This window comes from Lithobates pipiens, unplaced genomic scaffold (assembly GCF_037356315.1).
Source record: "Lithobates pipiens isolate NorthernLeopardFrog02 unplaced genomic scaffold, aLitPip1_a1.2 Scaffold_30, whole genome shotgun sequence".
NCBI lineage: Eukaryota > Metazoa > Chordata > Amphibia > Anura > Ranidae > Lithobates > Lithobates pipiens.
Genome location: NW_027507791.1, coordinates 42399178 through 42410916, shown reverse-complemented (window position 1 = coordinate 42410916; position 11739 = coordinate 42399178). Strand labels below are relative to the sequence as shown.

The following is an 11739-nucleotide window of genomic DNA, read 5'->3' as shown; positions in this document are numbered from 1 at the left end:
ATGGGAAGATGTAGGAAATGAAGAAAGGAATGGAGGAACAGTAGGAGGAAGGAAGAGATGGAAGGAAGAAAGGATTGGATGGAAGGAGGGAGGGTGAGAGGAAAGATGAGTGAAGGGAAGGAAAGGATGGAGGAAATATGGCAGGAATGAAGAAAGGAATGGAGGGACAGTAGGCGGAAGGAAAGAGTATAGCTGGAAGGAAGAAAGGGGTGGATGGAGGGAGGATGAGAGGAAAGAAAAAGATGGAGGAAAGATGAGCGGAGGGAAGGAAATGATGGAGGAAGTATGGGAGGAAAGGAGGGAGGATGAGAGAATGAAGGAAGGACTGCAAGGGAGCATAGGAGGAAGGAAGGGATGGTGAGGGAATGGAAGGAGGAGGGGAGGGATGGAGGAAGGATCAGTGGAATGATGGAAAGAAGGGGTGAATTTAGGGAAGAAAAAGAAGGGATGGAGCGAGAATGCGAGGAAACAAGGAAGGGACAGAGGGAAGATGGAAGGTAGGAAGAAAAGAAATGAATGGAGGATAGGAGGAAGGAAGTGATGGAGGGGTAATACGTGGGAGGATGAGGGCAAATGAAGAAAGGAATGAAGGGACTGTAGGAGGAAGGAAGAGATGGAAGGATAATAGGAGGAAGAAAGAAAAGATTGGATGGATGGAGGGAGGATGAGAGGAATGAAGAAAAAAAGTGAGGAAAGATGAGCAGAGGGAAGGAAAGGATGGAGGAAGTATGGGATGAATTAAGGAAGGAAGAGATAGTTGGGTGATAAGAGGGAGGATGGGGGAAATGAAGAAAGGAATGGTGGGACAATAGGAGGAAGGAAGAGATGGAAGGAAGAAAGGAATGGATGGAGGGAGGATGAGATGAATGAAGAAAGGGATGAAGGAAATACGAGAGGAACGAAGGAAGGAATAGAGGGAGGATAGGCGGAAGGAAGAGATAGATGGGCGATAAGAGGAAGGAATGGAGGGAGGGAAGGAGGAAGAAAGGGATGGAAGGAGTATAAGAGGAAGAAAGAAAGGGATGGAGGATGAGAGGAATGAACAAAAAGATGGAGGAAAGATGAGCAGAAGGAAGGAAAGGATGGAGGAAAGATGGGAGGAATGAATGAAGGAATGGAGGGAGGATGAGAGAATGAAGGAATGGAAGGCGCATAGGAGGAAGAAAGGGATGGTGAGGGAATTGAAGGAGGGGAGGGATGGAGGGAGGATGGGTGGAATAATGGAAAGAGGATGGGAGGAAGGAAGGAGTGAATTGAGGGAAGAAAAAAGAAAGGGATGGAGCGAGGATGCGAGGAAGGAAGGGACAGAGGGAGGATGGAAGAAAGAAAGGAATGAAGGGCGTATAGGAGAAAGGAAGAGATAGAGAGGTAATAAGAGGGAGCATGGGGGAAATGAAGAAAGGAATGGAGGGAGGGTAGGAGTAATGAAGGAATGGAAGGAGCATAGGAGAAAGGAATGTATGGAAATAGGATGAGAGGAATGAAGAAAGAGATTGAGGAAAGATGGGAGGAGGGAAGGAAAGGATGGTGGAAGTGTGGGAGGAATGAGAGAAGGAGTAGAGGGAGAATGAACGAAGGGATGGAAGGAACATGCAGAGAGATGATCCACACACACCAGACGTTGCCCTTAAAAAAATCTTAATTTTCATTCAGAAACCGCAGTGTACAAACGCAGATAAAATCTGTTGACGTGTTTCAGCCTTTAAGACCTTAATCATAACTACATTTTAGACACAAACTTTGAAACAAATAGTAGCCCTACATGGAAGGAACGTGGGAGGAAGGAAGGGATCAGTGGAGTAAGGAAGGAAGGAAGGTAGACAGACCTTGTCATTAGTCTTTTATATGGGTTCCAGCCTTCTTATGTTGGGATTGTGTCCCAATGGTAAGGTGGAAGGTCTGTGACACCACAGAACCGGAAATTGCTATACTTGCTGCAAGCTGATCCTTACCTCTCGCACCTTTTTGTTTTCTAGACAACCTCTCCTACATAGAACACATTTTCGAGATCTCACGACGTCCTGACCTCCTCACCATGGTTATCGACTACAGGACCAAAGTTTTGAAAATTTCAGCAGAGGAAGAACTCGACACAAAACTAACTCGGATCCCTAGTGCCAAAAAATATAAAGGTGAGCCTAGGGTGCATCTATTACTTTACATATTTTGAGTTATAAGGTGGAAGCTTTACCTAGGTTCTAACACAGGGGTAGGCAACCCCCGGCACTGGTGCCGCAAGCGGCACGCAAAGCCTCTTTTGCCGGCACTTGACTCCCTTCCCATCAGCAGAGCAGCACAGGGAAGTGTCAGTGAGACACTAATGTATTCCAATTTCCGTATTCCCCGCACCACACCTACACTAGGGGGGAGGCACTGCGCCCCCACACATTGTAAAAGATGGGAAACATTGGTTCTCTAACTTTGCTGTTGCTGTGATCGTCAGCTCTTGTGATGGGGAAGAGATTGGGTGCAATTCTTTTAGGGGGCGTTCCCTGTTTCCAGGAGGAGGAGGAGGACTGTCATTGGCCACTGCTAAAGCCAATCACAGTCCTGCTAGCCCCGTCCACCATCTGGAAGAAGGTAGCTCGCTTGGTTGCCATCTCAGAAAGAAGGGATTTCACGGCGATTGAGAAAACCCCAATCAGTTGACAGTTTGTGGAAATACTGTTGAGCTTCTGGGAACTTTGTTGAAATTATTCCTGAACCTTTGCGTCACTTGCTACTGAAACCCGGCACGCTGTGTCCCTTTAAGCTGGAGCCAGTACTCAGCGCAATGAAAATCACATCCAACCACTTTTTCTCAGCTGCGGGGGCCCAACTTATGATCCTGAACACAGGCCCACTGCTTTCAGAACCAGAGCTCATCATTGTGCATCCATTCCAGATGCTTGTATGTGACATCCCATACATTACACACATCCCATACATCACACACTTCCTATACATCACACACATCCCATACATCACACACATCCCATACAAGCATGTGGTTTGAATGCGAGAGGTGGATCAGGAAGATGAGTGTTCCAGGACAGGTTGATGTGTCTCATCTCTTCTTCTTTTCACCACTCTGCATATCACACATATAGAAGGAAAGAGGGTACAGCAGTGGGTCAGATGAGCAGGGGGGTTCAGTGTTGGGGCAGATGAGAAGAGGGTTCATTGGTGGGACAGAAAAGCAGAGGGGGTAGAGCAGTGGGGCAGATGTGAAAGGAAGTGTACTGGTGGGACAGATGAGCAGGGGGGTTACAGTGGTGGGGCAGGAGAGCAGGGTGTGTACAGAGGTAAGACAGATGTGCAGGGGGTACATTGGTGGGGCAGATGAGTTCAGTGTTAGGACAGATGAGAAGGCGATTCGGTAATGAGACAGAAGAGCATGGGGGTACAGCGGTGGAGAAGATGTGCAGGGAGGTACAGTGGTGGGGCAGATGAGAAAAGGGGTACATTGATGGGGCAGATGAGCAGGGGGGTTAGAGTGGTGGGACAGAAGAGCAAGGAGGTATAGTAGTGGGAGGGATGAGAAGGGGGTTCAGGCGTGGGACAGATGAGAAGCGGGTTACAGTGGGGGGGGGGGGGGCTGAGCGGGGGGGGTTTCAGAGTTGGGGCTGATGAGAAGGGGGTTCAGTGGTGGGACAGAAGAGCAGGGTGGTACAGTGGTGGGGCAGATGTACAGGGGGTTACAGTGGTGGGGCAGATGTACAGGGGGTTACAGTGGTGGGGCAGATGTACAGGGGGTTACAGTGGTGGGGCAGATGAGCAGATAAGTTCAATGTTGGGACTCATGAGAAGTTGGTTCAGCGGTGAGACAGAATAGCATGTGGGTATAGCGATGGAGCAGATATACAGGGGGTTACAGTGGTGGGACAGATGAGAAGGGTGTTCAGAGGTGGGACAGATGTAAAAGGAGGTGCATTGGTGGGACAGATGAGCAGGGGGTTACAGTGGTTGGGCAAAAGAGCAAGGGGTACAGAGATGGGGCAGATATACAGGGGGGGTACAGTGACGGGGCAGAGGAAAGAGGAGGCACATTGGTGGGACAGATGAGCAGGGGGTTACATTGGTGGGGCAGAGGAGCACAGGGAACAGAGGTGGGACAGATGTGCAGGAGGTACAGTGGTGGGGCAGATGAGCACATAAGTTCAGTGTTAGGACAGATGAGAAGATGGTTCAGCAGTGAGACAGAAGAGCATGGGGGTACGGTGATGGAGAAAATATACAGGGGGTTACAATGGTGGGGCATATGAGCAGGGGGGCTGCAGTGGTGGGGCAGATGTAAAGGGGGTTACAGTGGTAGGACAGATGAGCAGGGGGGGTACAATTTTTCACTACTAAAGTAGTTTACAGCATTTACATTATAAAAAATCCTTCTCGTGATTTGTGCTCATGCACACGGATGTTTTAAAAAACTAGCTGCAAAGCTAGCTCCGACGCATGGAAAAAAACGGCGTTAAAAACTCGATTTTTACCACGTTTTGCATTGGCGTTTCTGCGCATTTTTTTGCGTTAAGTGGCGTTTTTAAAGAAACACATCTCTTTTCTATAGCACTCATAAAACAAAGAAAATATGTTACGCGTTTACGCGTGTTTTTGCGCGTTTTTCTGCGATTCGCGTTTTTACAGCTCTAACTCCACGCCACGGAACGCACTGGTCCTGGGTTTTTTTTTACAGCTTAAAAACGCCTATGCCATTTGCAGCTCAAAAAAACGCTCAAAAAAGCGGCTGTAAAAAGGTCCGTGTGCATGAGGCCTAAGAGTGTGAAGCTGACATTTTTTTGCTATAAAATCTGCACACTCAATTTCTTTGAAGACATTTTTCGGCACACTGTGATCAAAAGGTTGCCTTCCGCTGTTCTAACACTATAATATATCAATTGAATCATGAAATGATACATTTCCCATGTTAGGTTTTTGGACACGTGAGGTTGGCCCCTCTCCTGCTACTAGTTCAGTTTTGTCATTCAAAGAATGATAAACCTCTAAGCCCTTGTACACACGGTCGGAGATTCCGACGGAATGTGTCCGATCGGACCGCGTTGTCGGATATTCCGACTGTGTGTGGTCTACATCGGACTGTTTCCGTCGGAATATCCCAACGGACCAACTTTTCCAACTTGCCGGTAAAATTTTCCGACAAAATGCTCCTATCGGAATGTCCGACCGTGTGTACAAGGGCTAAGAGTTCAGCTTCAGCAGAAGTCCCGGCTCCTTGGGTTGTATGATGTAATGTGATCAGCTGCACCCAGACTTGAAATTCAGTGAGACCTCAGAAGTGAGAACACAATATTTTTTAGCAGTAAAAGAGTGAGATTCCAAGTTGGGCCAGATCATTACCAATGGGCTTTACCATTGGAGTCTCAAAAGTAGGTTTGGGGGATGTCCTCTTACCTGGTTGCACCTATAACTAAAATCTTAAATTTATTTAACTGATCCTTTAAGGCAGCCATTTTCAACCTGGGTTTCAAGGAATCCTAGGGTTCATCCAGAGGTTGTTAGGTGTTTTCATGAGCTGTGACTGATTGGCCTGCCATTGATGGTGCCTGCATACTTCTGTTACCAATAACACTTGGCAAGCCCAGCAGCTTGACGCCCATTACTTTGGTTGTCTGTAAGGGTTGCATTCTTCCTCTTAAAGTAAGAGGACTTATTGGCATTGCCCCTTAATAAATAGGTTTTAGTAAGGGCTCCCTGAAATCTAAATTTTTTTTTTTAGGGTTATATGGGGTAAAAAAGGATAAGAAAGCCAGTTTTCAGCTGAAATGGTATATACGTGCTATATAGTCAACCAATCTTGGACACCTAACCATTACACCTATATGAGCTTGTTGGACATTCCATTTCAAAACCATTGTTTCCAAAATCTTTGTGGCTATAACACCCTCCACTTTTCTGAGAAGAATTTTCAGAAGATTTTGGAGGGTATCTGGGGAAATGTCAAAAGAACATTGGTGAGGTCAGGTACTCATGTTGGATTGATGGAGAGGACCTTGCTGAACATCAGAATTCCAATTAATTGAAAAGGTGTACAGTAGGGTTGAGGTCCAAGCTTTGTGTAGACCGTTTGAGTTCCTCCACACCAAACTAGTCGAACCATGTCTTTATGGACCTGGCTTTGTACACAAGGGCACAGTCATGCTTGAACAAGAAAAGGGCCTTCACTAAACTGTTACTACAATTGTCTAAAATGACTTTGCACCCTTCATTGGAAACACCTGAACTAAATCTTTTGGTCGGTCATTGGCGAGGTCAGGTACTCATGTTGAATTTATGGAGAGGACCTGGCTGAACAACAGCATTCCAATTAATTGAAAAGGTGTACAGTAGGGTTGAGGTCACAGCTTTGTGTAGACCATCTGAGTTCCTCCACACCAAACTAGTCAAACCATCAAACCATGTCTTTATGAATCTGGCTTTGTACACAACGGCACAGCCATGCTTGAACAAGAAAAGGGCCTTCACTAAACTGTTACTACAATTGCCTAAAATGACTTTGCACCCTTCATTGGAAACCCCTGAACTCAATTATTTGGTGGGTCATCCACTTAGCTGCCCTTCTATTGTTTTTTTTTTTGTTTCGTTCTGTTAACATTATCTAAAGACAAGGTTTTTTTTTTTAACATGGGAAGAATTTTTAGCCTTCAGTGGAAAGCTGGCTCCTGCCCGATCCAACACACCACAGCTGACATCAGTTAATTTCCCACAAAGTGCTGGAGACGTGGAGAGTTAGTCCGCCAAGGCGTGCTGTGACCCCGGGTCAGACGGGAGGATAAAGGGCTGAATTGGAATGGAAATCCAGAGAGGAAAGACAAAGGGCAGCAGAGTAGGGGGAGATCCGTGTCCCTTTCCGCTTTCTGATTCCAGGTGCTGAAGTGACAAGGCCCCCAGACAGGACGACCTTGCTGCTGGAGAGGTGGGGTGAGGGGTGCTTAAAAAAAAAAAAAAGGACCATTATTCCTTTCAGTTAATATAACGGGAATTCAAATAAGTCATATTAAGATAAATCTTAAAAAGAAAAAAAGTTAGTTTTTTTGGCGATACCCACACTGCTCTACTAATTCAGTTTCGGCATTTAAAGAATGCAAAGCTTCTAAGACAGTCCAGCTCCAGCAGAGGTGTGATACAATGTGATCTCATAAATGTAAAAATCGATTCTTCTCTCTTTCATTGAAGGACGCAGCCCAGTAAGGAATATTGGGTTATAACGCCACCTTCAGGAGTAGAACAATAAGCCTAAAACAAAGCTACGCCTAGGGACGGCCTCTGCTGGTGGACAAACCCCGCAACTGCTATAGGTAGCTCATTATGTTACTAAGCAGTACCTTCTGGGGGGTTTTTTTCCACCCCACAATAGTCGCTTCTTTGAGACTTCCCTAGGTTCAAGATTCTTTACCGGGCTGTTTCCTTCAATGAATGAAAGGGAAAATTGGATTTTTTTTTGTTTTTTTTTTATACTTGCCACAATTCTTTTCTCTGAGTTTACTAAATAACGAAGCTTCCACCACTCTGAATTCCGGTATGGTTTTTAATATAATGAGCTTCCTGTAGCAGATGGGGGCATTTGGCCACCAGCAGGGCCGTCCTTAGGTGGACCATTGATTTATACCAAGTGTCCTACTCCTGGAGGTGGCACCATAACCCTATGGTCAAGATTTCTTATCAGACTGTGTCCTTCAACGAATGAAAGAGAAATTTGGATTTTCTTGTACGCACCATAAATATTTTCTCTGAGTTCAATAAAGAACAAAGCTCCCACCCTTCAGAATTTATGGTACTTTTTTAATATAATGAGCTGCCTCTAGCAGATGGGGGGAGGGGTTTGGCTAGCAGCATTGCCGTTCTTTGGGGGTAACCTTTGTGTTTTTTGCCTACTCTTGGAGGTGGTGCCATAACCATACAGCCAAGATTTCTTACTGGGCTGTGTCCTTCAATAAAGTTGGAGAAAAATATTTTACTGCGACTACAAAAAAAAATCCAATATCTCATTTTTTGGAGACCAGATCAGAGCTAAAAACAGGCATGCTAAGATACTTAATGTGACAGACCTTGCCGGGACCAAGGCTTTTGGAGGGGACTGAATGCGAGCCTCTTGCCCACTGATTAGGAGTCCTGGCATTTGGGGCAACGGTGCTGTTTGTGAGCTGTATGCCTGGGGACCCCTGAGGTGGTGTTACTTGGATTCAGGTCCATGTCCCCCCCCCCCCCCCCGCCAAGACACACAGACTCTGGATATGTATTTGCCATATTAGCAATAGTGACTGAGTCATACTGTTGGGACACAAACTGTTAGATGCTAATGTCATCAACTCCAGCCACCTGTCTGTTGTGTAAATGAGTCTAGTCTGGCTTGTAAGAGTATTCCACACATTGTTGTTTGTGCTAATTAACCCTGTGTTTATGTTAATGTGTATTGAATAGTCAGTCAGTGAGCTAGGAGACGTAAAGTCTTACCCTGAAAAGTCTTATCTCTCAGACAACTAGTCTGGGTCAATGATTAGATAATTAGCTCATGCTAATAAGGTTAGGTTTTAGTCATCCTGCTGTATATATTTGTGGGAGATCTCAAATAAAAGGCTATTCCTGATGTACTCCAAGACTGGTGTTGTTTAGTTCTTGGGGGTTCCTATAGCCAGATCCAGGCATGTACTAGCCATTACGACTACCGGGAGTTTCCCGGTGGGCCTATGGCTCAGTGGGCCACTCTGATGTAAGGGGGCTGCTGATTGGACACTCTGATGTAAGAAGAGGGTGCTGATGGGACACTCTGATGTAAGGGGGCTGGTGATGGGACACTCTGATGCAAGGGAGTGCTGATGGGACACTCAAAATGAAAGTGGGCCGGTCTGGATGAAGTCCAGGGCCAAATTTCTGTCCCAGTCCAGCCCTGGCCAGATCCATTGGACTCTTGTTCCAGGACTTAGGAAGCGGTATACTGACGGAAGCACTCAAGCGGAGTGTGGGGGATAGGTTCCGTCACACTTAAAATTTAATATGGAAAAGTATTCTAAGGTAAGATTGTGGTTTGCATTCTGTTGATTTTTATTTTATTTTTTCAATTTCTTTACAGATATAATAAGACAGCCATCAGAAGAAGAGATTATCAAATTGGCCCCTCCTCCAAAGAAAGCTTGAAGTACGACCAACCCCCGAGGAAACAAAAAAAGAAAAAAAAAAAAAAGAAAAGAGAGGAGGAGACTCAATCCTATTTGGTCTTTGTCGTTCCATTTCCCCCTCCCCATTCTTCACCTAACATCTCCCAGTTCTCGCTCTCCGCAAACCTATGACAGGAGCAGAGATTGGGGAGGGGGGGAGGAGAGGGGGAGGACACGGCGAAAAACAAATCGTCGCTCCCCTCCCCCCACAACCGGTGACCACTAACAAATGTCCTAACCCCTCTCTCGTTGTCTGTGCTCCGTGACCTGCAGTTTGTCCTAAGATTGTTTCGTAAGCGTGCGTTTTAAATAGAAGTATCTTTATTTTTGATTTTTTACTTTTGTTGTGGGATAACGTGGCTAAATACGGTTTTACTCTCATTTTTTATTTTTTGTGGTTTGGAGATTTCTATGCAAATGGAAAAAAAAAACAAAAAACGAGAACCTTGTATATTTCGATTCCCCTCCCCCTTTATTTGTTGTGTCCAACCGTGAGCCACCGAAGAGGCCTCTGTGGTGGGACACAGAGAGAGTACAGAATGTTGAAGTGAGGTTGCGCTATGTTTACGTATTCAAATTTGATGGTCAACCAGGGCAGCAGCCATCTTGCAAAGGGGCACACCTTTTTCGATAGACTAGGAACCGATGGTGTGGCTGAGGTGCAGTAGGGACATCACCACTTCCTACAGAGGTGAAAAGCTGCGCCTTGTTTTAGCTAGCAAGATGGTTGCCACCCGGTTTAGATGGCATTCGCTTGAGGTGGCGGCGGTTGGCTCTGTACTGAACATTGTGGTAGAAACACCCATAGTTTGGGTGCCCTTGGTTAGTGATCTCTCCACAGGACTCTTAGGCAAATGGACAATTTGATGGATTTTCAGTCTAACCGCTTCCTTGGGAAGCTGGACAGCTCCAGTGGAAGCTTCCAAAACCATGTTTTTGGATTTAGATGTTTTTGAGAGAGTGCTGTGCTGCGGTGGGATTTATGTATTTTTCTCTGACCGGTCCTCTTTATGTCAAGCCTCAGGTATAGGCAGCCATCCTCCGATTCTAAAAAAAAAACTGTGTATTAGTGAGGCCATTCATGTTGGGCAATGTGATCTCAGACAAGCCAAAATGTCTTGCTTTGAATAGGGACTGTTCACAACAAGGCCCTGCCATGGTGTGCATTGTGATCAAATGATGCAGCCTGCATCGTGTTGTAACAATACACATTAGCGCTTGCACTATGTGCACCATACAATGCGCTGGTGTGAATGGGGCCCTTTAAGATAGCCAAGTGCAACTTTTTGCTAGATATTGCAATCTGTATTTTTTTTATTTATTTTTTTTAAATTGGAGAATGGGGAATTTAATACCAACATTTTGGTTTTGGGACCAGGCCAGTGGGCCGAGATGTTCTGGTATTCTGAAGGTAGGATCCCAATACCGATATTGCAACCATTTTATATTGTGGAGAATGCAACGGGAAGAATGAGACACCTTGTTGGGAGAAGGGAAGCTGAGGTAAAAAGTACCTGCAATGTTGGGAGGACTCAACTTTCCAATGTCCCCCAAAAATTGGGCACAATTGTTATTGGACACAATGTCTCCAACAATTGTATCCAACATCCACCAACAATTACGTCTAATGTCCCCGAAAAGCCCCCAAATATTTATGTCCAATGTCCCCCAATAGTCCACCAACAATTGTGTCCAACATCCACCAACAACTACGTCCATTGGCCCCCAACAGTCCACAAACAATCATGTCCAATGCCTCCCCCAACAATCCACCAATAATTGTGTGCAACGTCAACCAACAATCACATCCAATGCCTACCAACAATTTCAGTGTTCACCAATATTGAATGAGTCTTTACAATTGTGTTCAGTTAGAGGAGAGTAATGCAAGTGAGCGAGAAAAATGTGATTCTGAAACCGAGAAGGATAACCGAGTGATGTAAAAGGAAGGATTAAGTTTACCAACAGATCGAGGCCAGACACGTCCAATCAATATTCTCTAATCCACGGGAGACTACTTACAAGCTGCACCATCGACCCGACACTCTGCGGGTGAATAGGAACTCTAGCCTTTCCCCAAAACAAGATTAGTGGGTGTAGGAGAGACCACGTAGGCCAGTTTCTAGATCCGCTGAGCAAGAGCCACAAATTTACCAACTGCAATGTGATTTAAATCTGACCTCTGGCCTTCCATACAGCCTTTAAAAGCTCCTCTCCTGTACTGAATTGAGTTACTCTGATTTTACTCCCCACTGTAAACTTCTCACAGTGTGCAATAGGAGCTGCAGCAATATAGAGTTTAACCTGCCACTTTAATTTATTGAATTCCAGACCTGAAGGCTCAACGTGAGACATGGGCATTACCAAGAGCTGTATACGTGCAAATGAAGTCTGCCTAGGAATGCCCACCCTTCCAGATGGACAACTACCCATCAAGGCGGTTTGATATCTGCATAAAACTCCTCTCACTGCTTGCATCAGGGGTGGGGGTGCTTGAGAGTAGTACTGAGGCAGAGTAATGTGATGTTTTCAGGAAGCTATGTACAGTTCCTCCCGCTAGCCATGATCGGCTTGTATTGCATAAAGAAGCAAA

At 45.6% G+C, this 11739-nt stretch overlaps 1 protein-coding gene across 1 annotated transcript in view; it reads left to right on the top strand.

The window, feature by feature from the left end:
- PEA15 (proliferation and apoptosis adaptor protein 15) overlaps positions 1 to 9605 on the top strand; it is a 105972-nt gene extending 96367 nt beyond the window's left edge. Inside the window, exons 3-4 of the mRNA XM_077464095.1 lie at positions 1977 to 2132; positions 9062 to 9605. Of these exons, the coding sequence (XP_077320221.1) occupies positions 1977 to 2132; positions 9062 to 9126 (221 nt within the window). The 3' untranslated portion in view covers positions 9127 to 9605. The remainder of the gene's footprint in view (positions 1 to 1976; positions 2133 to 9061) is intronic.
- Positions 9606 to 11739: the final 2134 nt, after the last annotated feature.